This window comes from Carettochelys insculpta, chromosome 10 (assembly GCF_033958435.1).
Source record: "Carettochelys insculpta isolate YL-2023 chromosome 10, ASM3395843v1, whole genome shotgun sequence".
Taxonomy (NCBI): domain Eukaryota; kingdom Metazoa; phylum Chordata; order Testudines; family Carettochelyidae; genus Carettochelys; species Carettochelys insculpta.
In genome coordinates this window covers 26,319,379-26,344,346 of record NC_134146.1, presented here as the reverse complement: position 1 = coordinate 26,344,346, position 24,968 = coordinate 26,319,379, and the positions used below count along the sequence as shown (strand labels likewise).

Here is a 24,968-nt window from a genome sequence, read left to right as displayed (position 1 = left end):
CTTTGTGTTTTTAAAAAAGTTTATGTACCAACTAGCACACTTTGGGAAATCTCCCACACACCACAGCCCAACCATTAAAAAAAAAAAAAAAAAAAAAAATGGACAAAATATAAAATCAAAGGTTTTTGGTCCTGATGTATTGCAAGCAGAAATAAATACTCAGCCCCCAGATGACATTATTTTGGCAGATATGCATCCTGATCCTATTTTAAGTAACTACGGCTTATTTAAAGGGACTTGTTGAGGCTGCAATGATGGAGGTAAGATGTTTGGAAGGCCAAAGCAGAGAAAGGGTACAAGATGAGGGTTTTGGGTACACCTGCAGAGCAATGAAAACTGTAGTACTGTGTCTCAGAGCCTGGGTCATCTGAAAAGCATGACTCCCACCAGCAGAAGGTGGTTCTATAAGAGATACTACTACCTCACCGAACTTGTCTCTCTTCTTAAAGGAATGACAGTTATCTAAACAATTCACCAGAATATCTTGCACTTATTCAGGTGAAAAGCTATGGGCTAAGATGATCATCCTAGGTATGTGAAGTCTTCAAGTATCATATTGGGCATCCTGGGACTAGCTCTTATGCTAAGAACATTAACCAAACTCCTGGTCATGGATCAGCTGAGATTTCAATGCTATTTTGGATGACAGAAGTAAGTTTACTAGCCTCATATCTAAGCTCTGTCTAAATTCCTCTTCCCTCCCCCCCACCAATACAGACCAAATGTCTGTAATCTGGAATTCCATCATCCAGCAACATCTGTGTTCTGCATTGGCAGGGGCTCCAAGGGTAGCAAAGCACTCATGGTGAAACACCAGCACCAAGCTCCCACTTCTGCCCCCATGCACTAGATTAAGGCCTAGCAACTGCTCCCTAACACCTCCCAGAGCATTACAAATCAGTTGATTTGTGGTGTTCAAGATCAGGGAGAGATGAAGGGAGTAGAGATGGGGCACATTTGGCAACCCCTTGCCCCAGTATCCTAGGAGCTGAGATCTGCTCTTGACCCTGTCCAGGGCCCCAGAGCACCCTGAATTCCCTTGCCTCCCCACTACAGTCCCAGTTGGGGGCAATGAAGGTATGGACATGGGGGAAAAAGGCTGGGACCCCAGGTAGCAGCAGAGAGGCTGGCAGCTGGGGCCCTGGGCGAGGTGAGACCGGTGATAGGAACAGAAGAGCCTCTGGGTGTGGGGCCATACAGGCACAAAGCTTGGGGAGATGCAGCACAACTCCCCATCCCCATCCATCCTTTTACTCCCTGTGCTATGGAGACTTGCTGACACTCTGCATTGACCTCTACTGTTTCATGAGCTGCTTTTGTTAGGCATGCATCAGGTCCTCAGGGCACTGGACTAGAAGTTCAACCTGTATTTCAGTTAAGCATTTTTAGGGTAGGGGGTTCACTGCCTGCAATGTAAAACCTACTTTTTTTTTTTTCCAATTAAAAAAAGTTCTCTTTACCAGGCAGTAGAACGAACGGCAAAGAACGTTCACAGTGTGGGTTAGAGGAGAAAGCTGAACAGAACTGAAGGAGCAAATGCAGACGTAATAAGTTCCAAAAATAAACACCAGATATTTCCCCTTTTCCATTAGGAGCTGTTGGTTACGTACTCTGTTGAACCAGGATTTAAACCTATCCTGCTCAGAATACTTGCCTTGCAATACCCAACATGAGTTTAGAGTCCTGCATACTTCACATTCTTAAAGCAGAGTTACATTTTATAGGACCATTGGTCAAACTAGGCCATGATCAGTAGCAGTTTTTGCAAATGAGTTTAATGGAGGCAGAACAGAGCTCTTAAAAGTTACCCATTATCCATTGAGTTACACGTCAGTTCTAATACTGATCAAACCATACAAAAAAAAAATTGATAAAAACTTGACATTAGAAGAGGCTTAAGCTTACCCCCTCAAGGGCCCCTTCAGTTTTTCTAGCAACATAACGTCTCTCCCATTCAGACTGCCATTAGCATCGGTAGCGTCAGCAGCACTAGCACCTTGGAACAGTAGTGGCTGCCTGCACGCATGCTCCCCTCAACTGCATTAAACAGGTGAAAAGGAAGCATCTTGATTGGAGGAAAAGAAAAAAGGTTTCACTGGAGAAGGAAATAGACATGGGGCAGGATGAACTCTAATGCACTCCAACAGTTTAACACAGTAAGAAGCTGGTTCTGTTCCTCTATATCCCATAATCATAATTGAAAGCTACTAGGAGGTCCTCTTGGTAATTGTTTTTGATAGAACTTGTGCCGCCCATTCAGTAGCCTGGACCTTTCTCCTTGTTCTCAAAACAAGGTGCTAGAGAACAAAAGTTTCCATTGCAAGAAGGGATATCACAGCCATGAAGAGGGGATCAGAAAAACCAAACACAAAACAAAACCCACACAATCTGGCTCCAGCTCACAGCATGAGGAAGTTCAGTGAAAACCAGTTTCACTACCTTCCAGTTTGGCCCTCCCAAGATGCTGCCATCAGCTATTGTATTTCCCCTATTCTATTTTGGGGGTGAATCACTTATTTCAACTCCCAACATTTATCAGCTTCCAATGGGAGAATAGTGGTAAGGTAGAGAAGAGAAGTTTAACTGAAAATTGAGAAGGGAGCCTTGGAGGCCAAGACAGGCTAAATCACCATTAAAAACCAAATCATGTAAATTACACCCTGGATATTCACTTTTCTAGATGGAGGAAGACACTGAAGGATCTACCATGCAGTCCTGTGACATGTTAGAGGCTAACAAATATATTAGGTCATGGGCTTTTGCGGGTAACAAACCACTCTGTTCATCTGAGGAAGTAGGTTTTAACCACAAAAGCCCATGACCCAATAAATTTTGTTAGCTCTAACATACCACAGGACTGCTTGTTGTATCCTTGACTGTCCTCCTCCCTCTAGAAAAGTAAGTATCCCTCTAAGATTATTCAAGGATTATTACAGAAAAATATGCTGGAAAAAATCTGTCTCACATTAAGTTAAATGTGATTGTGACAAGTAAAGCTTTGTTGAATTGTTTACCAGAATCTAATAAGTTCTCTTATGATGAGGGAGAACTGTCTGTCTCTTGCCTATGTGCGTTACATATCAAGTGAGATAACTATCCCTTTTATTTCCACCTCCACTCTCCAACAAATTCTGCATAAAATACTGATAAGTAGGACAAATATGCTGGCTATCAGGTAACCTTTAATTGTATCTAAGCCCAACGCTTTGTTTTAATTACAGAATGGATGCAAGAAGTCAATAAGACTAGATAAACTGTCCCAGTACATAGCTCTGGGAATTCTTACCATCACTAAATTGCTCTGAATAGGCACTGTTTCCATACTAAAGTTCATTACACATTTTAGCCATAGGAGTAAAAGATACAGGCCTCACATTATACATTTAAAATTGACTTTCTATACTTAAAAGTGAAATTTGTTTTATTAGTTGACTTTCATTATGTGCCTGAAAACCCTGAACAAGAAGTCTTTTCACAAAGCGAGTGAATTTCAGTCAAACATTTGTAACAATCCTTAACTGCTTAAAGGGAGTTCTCCTCTGCCTCTTAAAATCATGTCTAACATGCTGCAGATAGCAAACAGCACAAAGTACTTGCTTTTATTGCCACAGAAAAAACAAAAACAACCTCCCCCCAAAAAAAACACACACACACAAGGAGGAACAGGCATGTTGAAATGATTTCCTTAAGTCAACAGTTAGCTAGCTACCTTAATTTGCCAATTTAAAAGGGTAAAAATTTAAAGGTTTTGCTGTAAATTTCTGGTGGTTCTACATCTTCTCATGTTAAGGTAATGAAATATATATATATATATTTCATTTGGAGAAAGAGGGTAATAACAGCCCAAGGTTACATCACTAATGCAAAATAAAAGAAAATATGTAGTTTAAAAACTGATTACTACAATTCTTATAATATTTGATTTGTGTTTCTGTAATGTGGAATTTAGGATATCAAACCCACTGACCTATATACTACAAGGATGCTAGGCTATTATGTCTGCTGCAGTCAAAGTCTTAAATCAACACAGGGTAGAAGAGCAGGCATTAAAAAGATATTTATAGGTGCATTGTGCAAGTTACAGAAAGCAATTTTTAATAATTAACCTACTGAAAAGGGAATAATTTATCAATTACAGGAGTAAGGGAAATTTCTCTCTCAATTCAAATACCCAATAAAACCAGATTTTTTAAAATTTTCATGAGAAAAATCCTGACAGTTTTCTGAAGCTCATATTAAGGCAACAGGACAATACTCTTAATTTAACTGTTATTCCTCTTTTTGCTCTAGTTAACAGTAGAAGTGGGAACACCACCACAATCAATGTGCTGGAGACAGCTTCCATTTTGTTTATGGAGCAGAAGCATGCACTAACTCAGAGTAGCTGATAAATACTGTATAAATTGTGTTTGAATAAAGAGCTATGAATATTCAAATTATATTTTGCACATGAATAAAAATGGAAGCTTTGCACATTTTTGCAAGTTACAGAAAATGAGTTTACTTGCAGAGGTATTCATAGGGTTAACATTAGAGCCACTTCAGAGACCACCACATTTCAACTTACATTGGCACAGCTAGTGTAACAAGAGCACCCCTGTGTTCCACCTACTGTTAGTTGCCCACATTTCTTAAGAGGCATCCAGAGTTTCAATCACAGCAGCCTCATGCAGATAAAGCTCAGATTGTGGACTACGGTTTTTCCATTCCACCCTCTCCCCTCACTTCTTCCTAAAGCTGGGGAGACAGGACGCGTGTGTTCCTGAGGGAATGCATTTGTGCTTCATTTCACAATTACCATAGTACTGTGAAGCAAACAGACTTCTCTCCGATAGTTATCTGTCACCATAAGCAGAAGCAAGGTACAATGCTCCATCAATGATCACTTCAAAATGTTTCTTCCATAAAACTATCCTGTTTGAGCTCATGTAGCATAAAGATTTGACAGAAGATGAAATTTTCTAGGTATGTGCAACTTCTTACAGAAAAAGGAGTGAAAGTGCTGCCTTAACTGTCAAGTTTAAGGTTAGCGGTACACAGTAGTGGTCCTTTGTTGTTGTCTGGAGGTCGACTTCAATAGTCTTGCATAAAACTTTCCATTTACTTCCCCTGCCCCAGCAGCCTACCCAAAGCAAGTGACAGCAGTAGCATTCCAGCACTTGCTTTACTATAGCAAGGGGGAAGTGATGGAGCGATGTACAGAACCTGGCCATATTGCCATGAAAGGCAATGTAATCCACAGGGGCTGTGCCATATTCACTTTAATGGCAGCTCCATCTCTCTGCCCCTGCATGCACACAGCAGGGAGATGTATAGCTCTGCAGCAAACAAACATTTTTCTCCTCTTACTACTTTGGCTGCAAATGTGACCCCAAGCTGAGGGCATAGTTAGTAGGGGAGATGCAGCCAGGCCTTTGGTCCTCCAGCAGGACTTCTGTGAAAGTAAGAATCTCCATACGTAGTTCTAGCATAAACCCACAGGGCTTCCTACAGGGGAGCAGAGTATCATGGAGAATGACATGAGGTTTCCAAATTCTTTCCCCTGCAACAGCTGATCGATGCTGCATGACCTCACCCATTCAGACAGAGGAGTGAAGAGTAACACATGCATGCCCTGTCTGGAAGAGCATTATGAGTTAAACAACCAGCAAAGTATTAGTGGAGAGCCTAGCAATAAGTAATAGTGGAGCTATTTTTTCCAGCATGGCTGACTCTTTATACTGTCCCTTAATAAAAGGAACACAGTGCCAAGGGACATCTTGATTTCGAGATTTTTATCACTTACTGATAATGCACTAACTCATCCAAAGTACCTGGACAACACATGTGGAATAAATGTCAAAGTTTTCTTTCTGATACATAACACCACATCATTCATCCAACCCATGACAAAGGGGTCATCGCTGCATATAAGTATTATTACTTACACCATATGTTCAATCAGTTTGTAAGATGCATACCTACAATTTGGCAATTTTGGTAGGACTGCAGCATTCTGAAATGTATTAGTAACACTGGTAAGTCCTGGGCTGAAGTTGCTCAAGCATGCACAAATGGTGTTAGGTAAGTTGTGGCCTGAATGCATCAATGACTTAAGAATTTAAAGATATCCCCATTATAAAGAAAGCAGGATTTTAATGAGGTGGAAGAAGTTGATGTTACAACTTCTGCAATCACATAGAGCTAAACACTGAAAATCTGATGCAACTAGAGGTGATCAGAGCAATGGAAGAAGAGAGCCAAGTAGTAAAAGAAATAACCCATTCAAATCTGACTGCTAAATGTCTTTCTGAGGTTTTCCAAGTGATTTAAGCTAGTTAGCAAATCCCATTGATGATGGTCCTGACAGGGAACACAGATCCAAAGTGATTAGGAAAGTTGGTCATTAAATTACCTTTTCGAGAAATGGAAAGCAAAAGAACGCTCTCTAGATTTGCTTTTTTGAGTTTAGAAAGAGTAGCAAAAAGGGCAGCTAGATGATCTACTTTCTAACCCCACCACCTCAACCATGCTTCACAATCACTGCTTGTTTAAAACTTACACTCAGCAATTTAATACTATACAGTTTATGCATATAATGCCTTGTGTCTGACAAAACACATTTCGTTGGACCCTAACCACCCATTTTCATTAATTCTTATGGGGAGATTGGATTTGTTTAACATCATTTTGCTTAAAATTACATTTTCCAAGATTATACAACAACTCCTCAATTAATGTATTTATTTGAAGAGATCCATAAAAAAATCTTACTGAATAGCTAAGTCTTGCTGACACATAAAACAAACACAGACTATTGTGATATTCTGGTAAATAGCAAAAACTAGTCATTTGGTTCAATGAATGCCAAGGGTGGAAAATACTGTTTAAAGCAGTGGTATCCAGAAGAAATTTACCGATTGCCACCACCCCACCCAGAGCCAGGCCCCCTGTCCCCTCCACCTCCCACAATGGAAACTGCCAGTGGCTTGCTGAAGCCACCCCTGTGCAAGCCACACCCACCCCGAGTCATGCAGGGCCTCCAGAAGGAGCTGCCTTGGCCACCATGCCCTCATCCAAGTAGTGAGCCATGTGCATGCAGCCAGCAGAGGGTGCTCCACGTGTGCGGCTCTAATGAGCCACTTCACCATACCACGGTGTCAAGTTCGCCACATGTGGCGAACAAAGTGCACTGGACACTGCGGGTTTAAAGCACCAATTAAAGAAGTTTACAAATATTGAAACTAAGTGGAAGATTCAAGAAAACCCAACACATTTAGTAGGGACATCAAATTGTTTCTCTTCACTACAACGGAACCTGTGGTCACAGGAGATTCTACAGTACTTTCCATAAAAATGAAAGTCAGCATCTGGACTAAATTCCATTCCTGGCAGTTGCATTCCACCTTCCTACATTCTCTAGTCAATCTTTTTAATAAAAATTGCAGATCTTCACTTCTATTCTTAAAAACACGTTAAGAGACTTCTGCAGAACAGAGTCTGTGGAACATTTGCCACATTAGAGAGAATAAGGAAAGAAATAGCTGAAGTAGGGGCAGAGTATTTCAGAATTCAATGGGGTGAAAAAGGCTTGATAAACCTAAATTATTTGACTAAGAGAATCTAGAAGGGGGAAACAGAACAAAAAAAAACAGGGACACCATCAATAAGTTACTTTTTCTGTCTGTTACAGCTGAAACATTTCAGTGAAAGAAGTCTAAAACAGGATTAACTGTTTACCTGTTTAACTGAAACTGTACCTATATCCTCATAAAATAAGGGAGCAAAGATTCACTTACAAAGCATGTAAGAATTCTGAAGTTTTCAGAACACTTTAAACACTATACCTTAGAAAAAATAAAGCTTAAAGTTAGCAGATTCTTAAATTGTGTCCAGCTACACAATTTCCTTTTATAATTGTTAATTATGACTGCATCTCATATCTGAAGTAAAATGCTAATGACAGTACCTTTTAATTTGTTGTATGATATTTGACAATACAGAAGATTACTTTGTTAAATTGTATGAGGCCAGCAGCAATGAATAAAGTTGTGCTAGCATATGTATACCATTGGGTACTTCTGATTTTTGTTCACTGAGTTTTAGTTCCATTTTAACTGTACTTTCAAAATCTGTTTTCATCATGGAAACAGAAGGAACATTGATAGACTCGAAGAAAAGACTTACCCCTATTTGGTTTTTGCATACACCTACAGATATTTCTTCAGCTCTACTTTAGGTGACATTCTGACTGGAGAGACAGAAAATATTAAATTCTTCAGCTGTGGTGGAGTTACAGAAGTCCTAGTGGACTTAAGAACAAAGTGAAAAAAGGGACAGTATTCAACAGCACAATTCAAGCACTGCCTCTTGGTATATTTGCATAATCCTTATTTCTCTTCTGGAATAGAGCATATAATATGCACCCAAAGTAATATATAAAGAGGCCCTTATCAAAGTCATGGTAATGATCATGGAAGGTTTTGGTCTTATAATATGAATGAAGCCTCAAAAGCTCAGTTTTACTAATTATAATACTTTACCAGCAACAATTAGCATGCTGTACAAATAAGCCATTTAACTAAATGGAGAGATACACTCCATGAAGAGGTCCTTACAATCAGGTTTTTAATAGTCTAGCTGCGGTAGCTGATGGTTCACAATTGCAGCTATTCATTAGAGTTCTTGGAATATAGCCTGTGCAGTTCACATTGGTCAGCTATCTGTGGAAAATGATCTGTGCTCTGCTCCTTTTCCAACATGCTTGGTAATATTTTGCCCCAGAAGTCTGCCAAACATGTAGGAGGTTTGAACAAACTTTCTCAGTAACGTATTCTTTGAAGCGGCAACATATTTTTCTTTAAGTGCCAAAATACAGCACTAAGTTAGAGTGTATTTTTTGACCAAAAAGACAATTTCACTGTTTGAGCAACTACCTTTGTGAACCTCTACAAAAACAAGATATTTTCAGAAGTCTACTAAAATACTCCAACCTAACTTGATTTTATTGAGAATCACACAACTCCTCCCATCTTACCAAGAACTTTAATTTTAAAAGTGGTATTAGCTAAGCATGAAATACCAGCTAGCTTTGCCTCCCCACCAGCCCCAGTCTGACAGCCGTGTCTTCCTCAATATATTCGGCAATTACAACACTTAGATCTGTCCTACTGACAATATACACCATTTCTTCTATCCTCAAACATCATTCAGTTTTATTCAGTCACTGACTCAGTTTGGAGAAGGGAACCAAAACTGTTTACTATGCAAGTTATAAGAGGTATCTGCAGTCTAATGCATTTTACCCTCTTTTTGTAAAAGTATCTCTCAAATCTGTAGTTTTAAAAAAAATCTTGGTTGCATATCAACGTTTCCCTCCCTTACTCATGGTATTTGAGATTTACTGACTAATCATTTCCCCATTATTCACTGTGTCAACTAGGCCGTGTCTACACGTGCCCCAAACTTCGAAATGGCCACACAAATGGCCATTTCGAAGTTTACTAATGAAGCGCTGAAATGCATACTCAGCGCTTCACTAGCATGTGGGCGGCCGCAGCACTTCGAAATTGACGTGCCTCGCCGCCGCGCGTCTCATCCAGACAGGGCTCCTTTTCGAAAGGACGCCGCCTACTTCAAAGTCCCCTTATTCCCATCAGCTGAATATTCAGTGTCCCTGACATTGCATGGACCAAGGAAAGCTCTGGAATGTGAATGTAGCTGATGGGAATAAGGGGACTTTGAAGTAGGCGGCGTCCTTTCGAAAAGGAGCCCTGTCTGGATGAGACGCACGGCGGCGAGGCACGTCGATTTCGAAGTGCCGCAGCCGCCCACATGCTAGTGGGGAGCTGAATATGCATTTCAGCGCTTCATTCGTAAACTTCGAAATGGCCATTTGCGTGGCCATTTCGAAGTTTAGGGCACGTGTAGACGTAGCCCTAGAGGACTACACAGAATAGTTTTATTCAAAATTCTGTAGAACTTGCTAGACTGTAAGGACAATAAATTAGGTAATAAGAACCCAAACTATAGTCTGTTTGCCACCTTACAAGAAACATTTTTGGTCTGGAACTGATGAACTACATTCACAATACACCTTAAGACAAAGTTTCATATCGTCTGCATAGATGCTCCCTAATTCCACATACAGATTATGCAAATTAAAGTTTGTATGAATCCTATCCTTCACACTTTACTTTTAAAAACAGTTATCACATTTAAATGTGTAACAGCTTACACAACAAATGAAAATTGCTACATGTGCAGGGCTACCTACAGACACTAAAGAGCCAACATTTACGGCCAATGACAAAACAGTCAAACTATCACTGCTGATCATTTTAGCAGTAAAATGGGTTCACATGAAGTCCATGGGTATTTGGAATTTATGTTGCTGAAAAGGAAAAAGTGAACCAAGAACCCAGAGGAAAACAATAAAAATGTTGGCAGGGGAAGGGAGAAATAAGGCTAAAAATAGTAGTGCTCCTGAAAGTGAGCACACCTTTCTGCAAAGTGATAATAAGTGTAACAATAATGTACTCTACAAATAGCCAAGCAGTGATTTACTACACAAGGCCATTCATGTTTCCCCCTAGACTTTTTCTGTCACGTGAGGGAAGCAGGCTCTCCTAAATTTGCATCTGAGGCCACACACCATGACTTCAATGAAAATTTGGCCCTCTGAATGAGACCTGCATTAGACTGCCACTCCAAATGTAAATTCGCTCTGCTATGCAATCTCTGCTGTAGCTTGTGGGCTATATATACACTGAGGTAACTGAAAGCAAGTTTTTCACCTTCAAGATTTAAAAACTTTACATATAAAAGAATATGAATTGTTACAAAAAAAAACACTTAAGTGGTCCATCTGTGTCTAGCTTGCAGATGACCTGTAAACAGGATTCAAATTCATAAGGAATGCTCCAATGGCAAGGATAAAAGCATTCAAGATTTAGTTTACCTCTTTTAGGTCCCCTGAATTCAGTCTTCTCCTGTTAATATTGCCCCAACATACACAATGCTTGTGAATGTACATTCATGGAAGTTCACTGAAGCACGGAACTGGCCTACTTGGGACAAGAGTGAACTGTATTCAGTTAAAGGCACACTGTCAACTTCAAAATCTTGTCAATAACAAAAACAGAATTCCACTGCTACATGTGACTTCCACCCTCCACTACCCCAACAACTCCTTCCATACGCCCATTATTTTCCTAGTTTTGAAAAAGTGTTTGCTCTCCGCTGCTGAATGAAAGCCCCCTACAAAACAGGGAAAACATCTTCACGGGGAAGTAATAGCATCAGCTATACTAAAAAGTGCTCGGAATCAGAGAACACAAGTCATTTGCAGTTATGAGTCTTATTTATACACAAAGGCAAATGTGACTAAGTTGACTGTGTACCTTTAAGTGCTTTCTATAGTGAACTGTAAAAATTTTTTTTTGCAAATTATTTAATTTCCTTGGCATTCATGCAAACCCTCTGATATGGGCTGACTCTTGCACACAGCCTCACTGAAATCTATACCCATGCATGACAGATTGGAGGAATGGGGCTGGCCTTTGTTTGCAGGACACAAGAAGGGTGAGAGCTTGAAGTACATCTAGTACTCTACATTCACATTCCAGAGCTTTCCTTGGTCCATGCAATGTCAGGGACACTGAATATTCTTTCATGTCACACCAAGCAGAAACAGAGGATTGAGATGTATAGGTACTTTAAGAGAGACAGACAGACAGACAGACAGACTGGAGACTCAGCCCAGAAACTTACAATAATTGTCAGTTCCTATTTCTTATTTGCAGATTTACTTTTAGATGGGAATAACTAACAAGTTGCTCCCCTTTAAAAAAAAAGAAAACAAACACTTTTGAAAAAGATAGATAACAAGCGGGTACTACTGGAACTAAACTGAAGACCCTCAAGCACTCCTAGTGACACTTCCAAAGAAGATGTAACATAAGGCCAAGGAGGCTGATGGAGCAGATGATGCATCCTGTACAAGATTCCATTACAGCACAAAGGGAAAAGCGACAAACTGAGGCCTCCCAGAAGTCTGGAAGACATTCTGAGCTTTGTGATCATTGATGTAGTGAACTCTATATTAAGACAGCAGATTTCCAAAGGTTGATAATTTTAGTTTTTATAAGAAGTCAGCAGTTTGTAGTGTTGATAATGACTAAGAATTTGTTCTACTGAACACAAAAACTGCCAAGCCTGTTAACTCTGATTCACACAGTATATCAGGCTTATACACGTAGTAAGGAGTGTTCAGATTCAATGACTATTATGTACCAGAATATTTTTCACTAGTTAATAACTGTTGCTGAATAAGTGTCCTGAATTAAGTTAGTCTGGGTTTTAAAGTTACATACTGTACAGAAATGGTGGTCTACCTTCCCCTCCAGACAGCAAGTTTCTACTAATACTACTTTGCACAAGATAGATTTTTACATTTCACAGCTGGGTACTTCATCCTTGATATGACCTTTAAACCATATGTGACCTGTATTACACAACATTTTTCTGAATAAGACAATATTTGTCATTCTGAAAAGGTTTTTCTGGTTCCCTAGGGAACGACAGGCATATTTCATTATACACATTTCTGTCTTCTTGTTCATAATAATCTAAACTATAAAACAATGAATTCTCACTCCTTCTACAATGCAAGGTTGCCTCACCAAAATCATTTTCAACCTCACCACAATCCTTTCCCAAAAGCCTCCTTTAAATTCAGGTACATTTGGTTAGTTTAGGTGACGGAGCTTTACCCATCCAGAAAAGCCTACAAGTTTTGAAGAACAAAGTTTACGTAGACACACACTTTAAGGGATCTTAAAAGCTCATCTACAGCAGAGATGAACTGAAAGAAAACAAAAAACTTTGCACCTCACAAACTGATGTATGCTCTCATAGTGCCCATTATTAAAGTTAACGAAATCTCAGCTTCAGTCAACGCTGTCTACCAAAATGATTTTCTGTTATTAATGAAGTTACATATATACTGAAGGGATAAGACATTTTCTAAGAATGGCTATGCTATAAATGGACTGAACAAAACTGTGACTGTCTATTTATGCTACTACATACAAGTACTATCCTCTAATTTACCTCATTGTTGAACTTGATTTTTATGATCTTTGCAACAAAGGAAGTTGGTTAAAATGTTAGTTCTCTTCAAATTAACAAAGACACACACTGGATAGTCTCTGGAGCACTGTGGTTTTGTCTAACTATTACAATATAGCTTTGTTATATTGCAAACTAAAGTTATTTTCCACTTGATTAATCATTGACAGCTTTTTAACATATCCAGAACAGATGGGTCTTGGGGTGGATGACTACTTCATATTTATGAACACACACACACACACACACACACTTAAATGTAGGTGAGCAAGTACTTTATAGAATTTTTAGACAGTTATATAAAATGACTCATACCTGTCTTCATCACCATCAACAGGAATGGGTATGCCAAATACGGAGCTGGCAAGGCTGTTCATAGGAGTAGTTGCAGGTAAGTGAAGAGGATTTGTTAAAGTGTCTGGAATGGGAGGCTTCACAAGAGGTTTACTTTCAGCAATGAGAGAAAGTGGTGGCTGAGGTAGGGGTTCTGATTTTCTTCTAGTATCATCAATTTGTCCTACTAAAGGCTGAGTTTGAGTCTGAAACTGTCCAAGGGTGGATTGTGGCAGATTTGTAAGTACATTAGTTGTGCCTTGCATTAGTGAAAGTCCAGCAACATGTTGCTGGACAACACTGGAACTCCTACTCACAGAAGTATGGCTGGTCAGCTGTGACTGAACTAATGTAACAGGGACGTTTGGCATAGTAACAGATGTGGTCGACACACTAGGCACACTTGTACCGGGCACAACTGCAGGCACATTCTGAACTCCAGAAACTACAGCATGAGGAGCACTAGGCATTCCAGACACTTGACTGCTTCCACCCATTTGATGCTGAGTCATAGATTTCTGTTGCACAACCCCTGTATGTCCAATGCTTTGCTGCACCACACCTGCTGGTTGCTGTATGACAGTCTGACTAGGTGGGGTCTGGCCACTCTGCATCAATCCTGATCCCGGACCCACTGTTTCACTCGGCTGTGATGAAACTCCCATCATGGCTGCTCCAACAGGGGAGGGAGTCTGGCCAGCTACCTGGCCTACAGGAAGGCTGGAAGCCCCAGTACTTGTAACAGAGCCTGTAGAAGTTTGTTGAATAGTTCCTTGACTCGGCATAACTGTCATGTGTTGCAGATATTCTGTCTGTCCAGGTGGTTGTGTTGGCAACAGATGCACTGGTGGAATCTGGGGCTGAGGATAAGCAAATTGCTGAGGCTGAGTCACTGGTACATTTGCTTGCTGTACCTGCTGCTGTGATATGGGCATGCTTGGTTGGGCTATTGTTACATTTGTAGGGGGCATACCCTTCCCATTAGGCCCCCCCTGTACAACACTTTGTGCATTTACCTGCAGCTGGGTTTGCTGCTGCGGCACTATAGTCTGCTGACTGGTTGCTGTAGCCCCTGAATACATCGGCTGAGCAGTACTTTGAGAAATGGCCCCGCCTACAGGCTGCTGCGGCTGCCCAATGACAAAATTAGGCTGCTGTTGGGAGGTCTGGTTCATTTTCTCCATCTGGAGCAGCTGTGACACAGCAGTAAGGGAGCTGTCAGCCAGGGACTCAGGGCCCTGTGTCGATGCTGGCACCGCTGACATTACCACGGACCCCCCCGTGGCACCCAAGCCACTGTCCCTTTCCTGAGCAGCCTGCTCAAAGGTGCTGCTATGTCTAATGCAATCCCCAGTCCTAGCCAGAACACCACTACTGTCTGAGTCCCGATCATAAAATTCCATACACATCCATCGTCCCCGCCTATAGGGTTCCCCCGTACCGTGGTCCAGCTTGATCACCCTGAAGCGTGAACTGCATGCAGCCACAGCCGTGTGAGACGTGATCCCCGGAGCGGAAACATGCACACTGCTGCCTCCTGCCACTGCAGAAAGGATTTGGACCTGGGGCACCGCAGTGCTTTTGGGCATGGCCCCCCCGTTAGTAACAGGAGGAGGCGCAGCAGCCCCCGCTGCCGCCAGCTGCCCATCCAGGAGGAGATTAGGGGAGACAGCTCCAGGAGTTTCCGCATCACCCACGTTGTTGAGGGTTTCCTCGGAGGAACTCCGTTCGCAGACATCCTCAGGGCCATAGTCGGTGGCCCGAGACACATCGAAGATCTCAGAAGAGACATCTTCAGTGCGGGACTCGTCGGGGTCGTCCAGACTCTCAGTGTCCTCAGTGATGCTACTGGCCACTTGGGCCGTGGTCACGCTGGTGATCTGGAAGCAGCTCTTCTTCTTAGCCGGCATCTTGGACATGGTGCCTCTTTGGGGAGGGAGTCCTGCCAGCGCGGGTGACGCTCTCTGCACCCGGGTAGAAGGAAGACTCCGAGCCCGTCAGAGGGGAAGGCGAAGGTTGTCACGATCAGTTGCCCGAGAACCAGGCGCTATTATACATCCTCCGCTTCCTTCCTCAAGCGTCTGGGTCAGCCACGGAACCCGAAGCTCAGAGGACACCACACCGAGCTGGTGGTCGGCTGGGATCCTCCTCTTCCTCCCTCTTCAGCAGCGCTCTAGGCCCTCGGCAGGCCTTCTCCCTCCAGCCGCCGGAGCGGGGCTGTGGTTACGGGGCGCCGGGCCTCCTCCTTCCTCCTTCAAAGTCAAGTGGCCTCCTAATCCTCGCAGTGCTGCCGCAGCAGTGGTACCAGGCGAAGCTCCCCAGCGGGCTTCCTGCTCCTCGTAGCGCGGCCGGGGTGGCGGCGGCGTCCGGCAGCCTCGGAGCTCCTGGGCGGGCGAGCAGGCCGCTGGGGGCACGGCCAGTCAGTCCCTGAGCGAACGGGAAGCACGGCAGCGGCGGCCGGGTGAGGCCAGGCCCCCTAGCTCCGCCGCCCGCCCCGTCTCTCTTAGTCTCTACCTGGAGATCAGCACCAGGCGCATCTCGGTGGGAAGCAGCCCGCTCGAGCGGCCCCAGGCAGTCCCAGAGGCGGCCGCCGAGACACCCTCTCCAAGGCTCCGCAAAGCCGCCGGAGCGGTAAGGGAGCAACCCCCGGCCCGCAGGCGGGGCGGGGTATCGAGCAGCGATGGGCCCAGCCCCCACTCGGTGCGCTCCGCACTCACACACTCAGGGAGCTCAAATTCAAACTGCTCACTCCCCTCTCTCAAGATGGGGCTCAAATTGTACGCAAGGCACTATGGGAAGAGCGACGACACTCACTCCCTTCGCCCAACGCAGCGCCGCGCTGACATCGACACCTTCGCCCCGCCCCCTGCCCACGCACTGACGGACATTCGTTCCCGGGCAGTGCGCGGGGAGGAGCCCGGGCGCGGCTGGGTTGGGCTACCGAGAAGCGGTGCAAGCTCCGCCCCTGAGCGGCGTAGTAAAACCGTTTGGAAGATACCATCGGCTGGCGTCTCCCGCACGCACGGGTGTGGTACTGCCCTGAGGGGAAAGGGGTGAGCGCCCGCCTCAATGTGCCGTGGCGCGGGGGTAGGTTCCTTTCCCCCCACTCCGTGGCCAAGTCGGTCCCCAGGCGCAGTACGGAGGGATCCGCCCCTCCCCCCACAGATTCAGTACAGGGGGATCCGCCCCTCGGACCCCAGACCATGGAATCAGTACGGGGCTCCGCCCCTCCCGCCACGGGGCCCAGCGTTCAATAGAGAGACGCGCACCCCCTCCCCACCACGTCTCGTGAGCAGTGTTGGGGATGTCACCCCCTCACTCTCCCCTTACGCTGTTTCTGGAGAGGTGTGAGGCCTAGGCCCCCTCCCCGCGGGACAGTCCAGGGAGCCACCCCCCTGCGCAGAGAGGGGCCCCATTTCGTTTTGGAGTCTCTCCTCCTTCTGCCCTAGGACCCAGTGTTTCATATGGGGATAATCCCCCTTTCTCCCTAGGCCCCATGGTCAGTACAGGGAGACTCCCATTTTCTGGTAATGTGTCCCTCCATTATCCCATGTATAGTAGGGGGACAAGGAGGCTTTTCCCAGCAAAACTAGGCTTTTATCAGGAAAAGCCATGGTGCGTCTACATGCAAAATGTGCTTTGTTGTCAGTTTGTTGACAAAACCTAGCACATCTGCCCACAGTGTTATACCTTTCCCCTTCAGGTCTAACACCTCTGTCCACAGGGTTCTGTTGACAAAACAGCCCTAGAGACGCTCCAGGGCTCTTTTTTTAATGGACAGGGCTTCTGGTTCACCAGGCAGCCCTGTTTGCAAAGTTTCTGGTCAGCTGTTCTGTCCAGAGAGGATTGAGCAGTCTGGCTGCTTTCTGTTGACAGAGCAGATTGCTCTTTCAATCTGCTTTTATGTGTAGATGCTACCTGTTGACAGAAATTTTGCCAGGGAATCCCTTTCAACAGTGACTTCTGTCAACAGATGCTTCTTGTGTAGACGTAGCCTAACAGATTTGAGCATAAGCTTTCCTGACATGCATCTGACAAAGTGGATCTTTTCCCACAGGACTTCTCGTTTTTTTTAAATACAGTAGATCCCCGAGTTACATGAGGGTGCGTTCCAGTGCATACTTGTGTAACTCAAATTTCATGCAAGTTGTGGGGCTTTCAGGAGTTAGGAAACTGACCTGTGCAACAGCTGGTGGAGGGGAGCCAGGTGCATCTGTCTTGGAGAAGCTGCAATGGCAGACTGAGCAGCTTCTCCCCAGCAGGGGAGTGGGGAGCTGGGAAGGGGATTTCGACTTGCACTTAACTTGTGTTAATACGAGTTGAGTGCAAGTTGAAATTGTGCATATCCAGGCTTTACTGCATTAGGCCATTTATGACTGGATGCTTAAATATGGATGTAAGGCCTCTGTAAGACCTAGATTTAGAACTCTGAACTCTGTTTTTAAGGTTTCAAAATTGCAGTGGTGGAAGAAGTTCCCAACAAGTCACTTGAGTAAAAGTACTGCTACTTGGAAAAAAATGTAACTAAGTAAAAGTGTAAGTATCCTGGAAAACTACTTGAAAAGTACAAACGTTGTGGCTTAATTGTACTCCAGTATCCAGAAGTAAAAAGTAGCTGTCCTATGATAATCTATGGTTAACCACCTGAGTTATGATAGGGAACCATTATTTTTCATGTATATATTATTTATATATATATATTATATATATATATATACACACACACACACACACACACACACACAAATATATATGTAAACAGATATATAAAATGTGCATGCATATATTCAATGCCTTTTTGTTAAAAAAAGAGGTGCCAGTACTCAGCCAGTCACTGCCTCCCACCCCCAGCGAATACTGTGGCGGGGCTGCCAGGGTGCCAGTACTTCAGTACCAGTAAGTACCAGTGCAAAAAAAGCACTGGATATATATGTGTGTGTATCATAGAATCAAGAGGTGATCCAGTCCCCTTCTCCCACAGGATGACCAAGCACCATCTATATCATCCCTGTTAGATATTTCAACTTAGTTACTTTCCACTTCTGCAAAATTGTTTGTAAGTTTTGGAATTATAAACAAACAGTTGAAGGTCTTTCATATGGTTAATTAATTAAATAAATTTATGGGGCTGAGTTCTTAATACAGAAATGCAGCCTGCAGAAACTACAAGTCACAGCATGCAATATTTCATACTGATTTAAGCAGTTAGAAAGCTGCAGTTTTTCTGAGAGGTCAAAGTGGTGCTCAGAATGAAACAGAGCCTTTGAGTTCTCTGTCATCTTGTTGTATGGGACCTTTGTAGTGAACATGAGATACCTAAAAAGACCATACCTCTGTGTTAAAACTAAGGTTGGGTGCCAGTTCAGCCTGTCGCCTTTAGGCTGATTTTTAAAGGCATTTTCAGTTATTGTCTCCAATAGGATTTGTGGATGCTCACCACTACTGAAAATCAAACTAGTTGTATTTAGGTTTCTTATCATAGACATAGGCACCCAACTTCAGGGACCCCAATTTGAACATTTGGGGGCCTCCTTTCAGGTGTTTCTCATTTGGAGTGATGTATTCTCATTTTTGATTAAGGAAGTTTTTTTAAAATATCTTCCTCTGATGATGATGCTTCAGTGAGACATTTCGTTCATGAGTTGCCTATTCGTGGTATTTTTAATTTTTCAGACTGTTACATTTTTTAAGCTCCTTGAATATTTTGGAATATGGTCCTGAATACCAAAATCCAATCACATATGTGCTATTTCAGTATTTTTGCTTCCAGATTAAATCAGACGCTGCAAAAAAAAACCATACTTAGCTGAATGTTGCTTAAAACATTAAAAGTTCAGTTTGAATTTTTTACAAAGGTTTAAGTACAGGGTAAATCGATTTAAATCAAAATTATTTACATCATCAATTTTAATCATGATTTTAAAAAGCAAGATGGAAACATTGATTTAAACCATCAGTTTTAATCAGATTTTGCATTTTAATTTTTAGTCATTTTTCTAAAAAAGGGTTGATTCTCATTTGGCATCCATTAAAATATCTGGCTTTGCAACTCTACATTGTCTGGTAATTCTTGTTGCTAACAAGGAGAATATAGTATATACACAGTTATTTGAGCAATTATATACAGTAGAACCTCAGAATTATTAATGCGTTGGAAATTGCAGTTGTTTGTAACACTGAAATGTTTGTAACTCTGGAAAAAAACATTACAGTTGTTCTTTCAAAAGTTGGCAACTGAACACTGACTGCAGGCAGTGTTTAAACTTTCTACGCAGAAGAAAAATGCTGCTTTGCATTATTTAGTAGTTGACGTTTAACACAGTACTATAATGTATTTTTTTTTGTCTGTGCTGCTGCCTGATTGCGTAATTTCAGTTCCAAAAAAGTTTGTGGTTGTGTGATCAGTCCATAACTTAGAGATTCTAATGTAGAATAACTGACGTTGTTTAATTCTTATATGTTTACATTTTTATGTTAGAATATGATTAATTTATTTCTAGATTATATCTTTTTAATTGTGATTTGTGCAGCAGACAGGTCTGCCTGGTGCCCTGGAAGCTCTGTCCATCGACAAAGCGCCCCTCAGAACGCCCATACCAGCTTTCTGTCGACAGAATCTATCAACAGAGGTGTTCTGCCTCATGGAGGAGCAGCAGAATGCTGTCAACAGAAGTGCTGCATTATGTTGATTTACTGTCAACAGAATGCTTTGGGAATGTGGACGCTCCAAGGGTTTTGTTGACAAATCTCTCTAGTGTAGACATACCTGGGAGATGATTGGAAAGGGAAGAAGAATCCATACATTTATAAGTTAGTTGGACTTCATTGTTACCATAAAGGACAGCATTGTTCAACATTAATTATTACACAGTAGGCTTCCAGATTGCAAGAACAGGAGTTTTTTTTACCCAAAATATTATTTTAGAATAGATTTTTTAAATTTTTTCTTGTAATTTTGATGTCTTTATTATAGCACTGGTACAACCCATCGTTTAACACATTGGTGTCCAATAGTAATGGAAGGATCACCCAGTTGTGGTTGTCATCGTTCTGTATTCACCACAGGCCCCCACCCCCACCCCCAATCTAACAATGCCCTCTCCATCCGCCAGAGCTAGGGACCTCAGCCCCCCACAACGATGCCCACCCAGAGCCAGGCACTGTCACCTACCCCCCCGCTCTAACAATGCCCTCCTGCTCCCCCCAAGCCAGGCACCCTAGCACCTCCAGTCTAACAATGCCCTCCCCCAGAGCCAGGCACCCACAACCCCTGGCCCCTGCAAAAACTAAATGTGGTGATTCACCAGAGCCACTGCCTCAGTGAGCCGTGAGACCTGTGCTGGGGCCTGAGCTGCACTGGGGCCACAAGAGCCACAGCAGGGCCTGAGATGTGGCCTCAGAAGCCGTGCCAGGGTCTGAGCTGCAGCCGCAGGAGCCGCCACCACTGACACACACTTGTCCCACCAAATGGTAGTGCATGGAGTGGCAGAGGGCACTCATGTGTGACTCTGACTAGCTGCATTTAAAGGCTCCAAGAGCCACATGTGACTCCAGAGCTTGGAATCACCACACTGCAGTGTCCTGTTCACCACATGGTGAGTGGTGAGCATATTTTACTCCATGCGTTTAACATGTGAGTATTTGTTTTCAGAGTAGACCTGGCTTTTAGTTTGTATAGATTTGAAATTTAAACAGTTAAAGAAGTATTTTGCTTTTGTGTGTACTCAATAATATTTCCACACCAAAACACCCAACTCATTTTCACTGGTATTGTGTAAAATATATTGGCATTTAGTCATTAGGATATCCCAAATGCTGGATTGAAAGAGTTAAACACTAACTACTCCATTCTTGAACTGTGTTTACACAGGGATTTTGATGTAACTTGAAACGACCATGTAATGAGCCACTTTCAAGCAAGCTATGGTTAATAAGTGTTCATCGGCATGGGTTATTTGAAATTTTGTGTAGCTCAAGAAGGGAGAGGGGAACTTGATAGGGGATGGAAAAACAAGGAAAGTATGAAGAACCAGAATGAACAAGACACATTGATTCATTAACAAAATAGAAAGGTTTTCTAAAAGTCAAGTATAAAAGTTGCTTGGGCTCCAGGGTAGGTTGGCTGAAACATACACAAGTAACCCATACAATGGCCTTGGCAGTGTTACAGGGATAATATTTTTGCAAGGTTGAACTATTACTGAACAATGTTCTCGTATATTGGGCACAAGCATACTGGTACTTGTATTCAATGTCAAGCAAATATGTGTTCCTTTATTGTTGTGAACAAAAATATCTGCCAGGGTCACTGAAAAGAACATCCCACATAAGTCATGTTTAAGTTCCTGTGTGTACCCAGCATTTTGATGTAGTACAGAACCCACTGCCTAAGTAGCATATGCCCGGGTATGTAATCCCTGTCCAAGGCTTTGATGTCGGTGAATTATTAGTGACTTTGTGGATAAGCACATCTTCCTCTTGAATACTAAAAGTGTAGTTTCCCAGATTTTAAGCTATTGAATTCTTATTCATAGCTCTCATGCAGCCAAGTATATATAAATTACAGGATTTAACACATTTCACATTTCTAGCACCCTTAGGTTAATAAATTGGAACATTGGGAAGTTTGTCCATTGAAATGGAGAGACAGCAAAAATGCCATCAGTTTAGCAGGACTACATTGAAGCAATTCACTGGTGTACCACAGTGGTATACCCCAAGGGCAGCCTGCTTTTGTCTGCTGAGGATGAGCACAAGTTTTTTTCAGTAAATGAGTACAGTGCTAAAGTATTGTTTGCGTACTGATGTGATCTTTTATGATCAAAAGCAGGGACTTCCATTGATCTGTATTTGAAATCTTTACTTCATCCAGATTGTAATATATAGCTGGGTATTTTTAAAAAAAAAAAGTTCTTGCAGATAATTAAAATAAAATGCAAAACAATTGCATAAATATTTGTGTATGAACTTAATAGTAACATGTATGGCTAGCTAGTGGTTTTCAAAACTGTTTTACAACATGTCAGAGGGACTCGGACTGTCACATTTTTCCCCAAAATGTAGTGGTCTGGTGCATGGGACTCCAGGGTTCTTTTTTGTGGCTTTAGGATTATAATTGAGGAAAGGCGTGATCTGTAGGCTACTGGACTGAGAATCAGTGGGACCGGGATTTAACTTCAGATTTCTGTGCCCGGCTCTGCTATTGATTAGCAGCGTGACCTTGGACAAGTCATTTCCCCTATATGTCTCTGTTACTCTTCACACCATTCTTGTCAGACAGAGTCTTCAGGGCACAAATGTCATGTCAACATCTGTTACTCTTTGTTTGAACAGCAGCTAGAACAGGAGTCAGCAACCAAAATAGCAAGAAGAGACTTTTTTTTTTCCCAAATTCAGTACAAAACTCAGTAATTCAAGAGCTGCAATGCCTGTGAATACAGGATGGTCTTTAATAAATAACGTCAAACCACATGTTTTATAACCCCTATTTTAAAAATAGTGCACACATGATTAGTAGTGCAATATGTTTGCTGCAAGACATTCACACACATTGTACATATTCTGTTTCCTCACACTTTACGTGCGTGTGTTTGTACCACTATCTTCCCGACTTTCACTCCTGAACCTGTTTTAATTATGCCAATTTTACTTCACGTTTAATTTCAGTTTTCTTTCTTAAATATGTGTTGCCCTTCACAGCAGGAATGCCACAAGCTTCCTTTTCCTTTTCAAAATCAAGACTTTATTAGCAACATGATCAAACAACAGATAAAGCATCGTATCCCACAATACACTGCATATATTAAAGGAGGAGTTATCCAACATTTCAAGATCACATATTGCTTGCTATTTAGATATGAGTTGTGCAATGTTAGGCTTTTAGACATTCACTATTTATCTACTAATCAGAGAGGTTTTTTTACTTTGCAATTATAGCATTGGGAGCCACAAAGAAGTCCTTAAAGAGCAGTATGCAGCTCCAGAGCTGCAGGTTGCAATGCCCTGGACTAGAACAATGTACCTCCGAATTTCATTTGGGCAAAACAACAGAAAATTGATAAGCAACTTTGTTTTTTGAAATGTGATCATACTGTTGGGAGTAGTTAAATATCAGATTGCATACATATTAATTTAGCTATATGACTGTGATATGTAGAGGGTGCCCTTTGTTGCAGCTGTATCGAGATCTTATGCAAAAAGCTGAAAATTAAAACCAAGGAGCTGTAGTAGAATGTCTCTCCATTTCAGTGGATAAATGTACATATTCCAATTTATTAACCTAAGGATTCTAGAAATATGAAAATATCTTTTTATTTTAAGCAGTTTGGTTTATAGATCCTGTAATTTAGAATTTGATTAAAAGGTCACACAAGGATGAGATGCTGTGATGGCCTAAATATCGTACAGATCTGCTTGAATTCTAAACAGCAAAACAAAGACAAATATGTCGGAGAAGAAAATTAATTATGAGCTAAAGGCTGATTAGAGGTAGGGTAGAAAAAAGAAAATAACAATTTTTAAAAATGGATTTAGTTACTTACATTGTTAGTTTTGATTTTGTGTATATGAAGATCACACAAAGACAGAGCAAACCAGCCAGTAGCAACTACTTTGTTGAGTTTCGGACTTGGATGAAAGTTTCATGTGACTTAAACATTACTTTCCCTTCTCCTGATTCTTGCAAAATTTTTTGTGATGTTCTTGCTTTCTCTGTAGAAATAGGTATTAAATAAAGAAATTAAGACATAAAAAATAAAGAAATTACCAAACAGTGCAAAAAACAATATGTTCAACAAGTGAAAACAACAGATAGAAACAAGTCATATGAGTGGAAGAGTATACTTAAAGTGCAAAAGGGAAGGAGTAAATGTTATGAAGTTACATCAGACTCTTCTGTTTTGATCCTGACTCAACTGAAACCAGTAGCAAAATTAATTAAATTTCAATGGGAGCAGTATTTTACTTAAACAAGACAGGCCAACCTCTATCATAGAACATTTGTACAGATACGTGTACAAGTCTTTAGTATAATCTGCTCATCTGTGTGCTTTTTTAAAATACTTATTCCATATTTTGTGCTGCTGTGTTCCAGCTGTTTGATTATAAGCTTTCTGGGGCAGAATTTTGTTTTCTGATCAGCACATGCTGTTAGTAGGCACTATATGCATCAGAGGCACTGAATAAATGATTAAGGCAAATAGTAGCATAATATTCACCAATTTAATAAATATGTATGTTTCATAATTGAATAGTAATTTTTATTTATATTTGCACTATCTGAGCCTCTGTCTGTTTGTCATCTGTTAGGTTTTGTTACTCTCATTTACATCATTCTCTTGTTAGGGCGTATACTTCAGAATCTGCCACTGTTCAGCCAATGACTACAGTTACACTCGAGAGTTTGTCATCGAAACAGGGGTTTTGTCTACAAAAACCTGTGGAGCGTTTATACACAAAATGGGCTTTGTCGACAGTGTGTTGACAAAACTCAGCACTTTTTCCCCGCAGTCTTCTGCCTCAAAACT

The 24,968-nt window shown here is 41.9% G+C and overlaps 1 protein-coding gene and 1 long non-coding RNA gene across 7 annotated transcripts in view; one reads left to right on the top strand and one right to left on the bottom strand.

The window, feature by feature from the left end:
* Positions 1 to 16,205, bottom strand: part of TSC22D2 (TSC22 domain family member 2) — a 41,111-nt gene extending 24,906 nt beyond the window's left edge. Inside the window, exon 1 of the mRNA XM_075004444.1 lies at positions 13,426 to 16,205. Within this exon, the coding sequence (XP_074860545.1) occupies positions 13,426 to 15,362 (1,937 nt within the window). The 5' untranslated portion in view covers positions 15,363 to 16,205. The remainder of the gene's footprint in view (positions 1 to 13,425) is intronic.
* Positions 16,206 to 16,252: 47 nt separating this feature from the next.
* Positions 16,253 to 24,968, top strand: part of LOC142018334 (uncharacterized) — a 158,371-nt gene continuing 149,655 nt past the window's right edge. For 4 of the 6 annotated variants that reach the window (XR_012646797.1, XR_012646798.1, XR_012646794.1 and 1 more), the window contains exons 1-2: positions 16,391 to 16,496; positions 17,890 to 17,979. This is a non-coding gene — a long non-coding RNA (uncharacterized LOC142018334). Of the gene's footprint in view, positions 16,531 to 17,889; positions 17,980 to 24,968 lie in introns of all 6 variants that reach the window. The other 2 variants (XR_012646796.1, XR_012646800.1) reach the window with 2 other exon arrangements.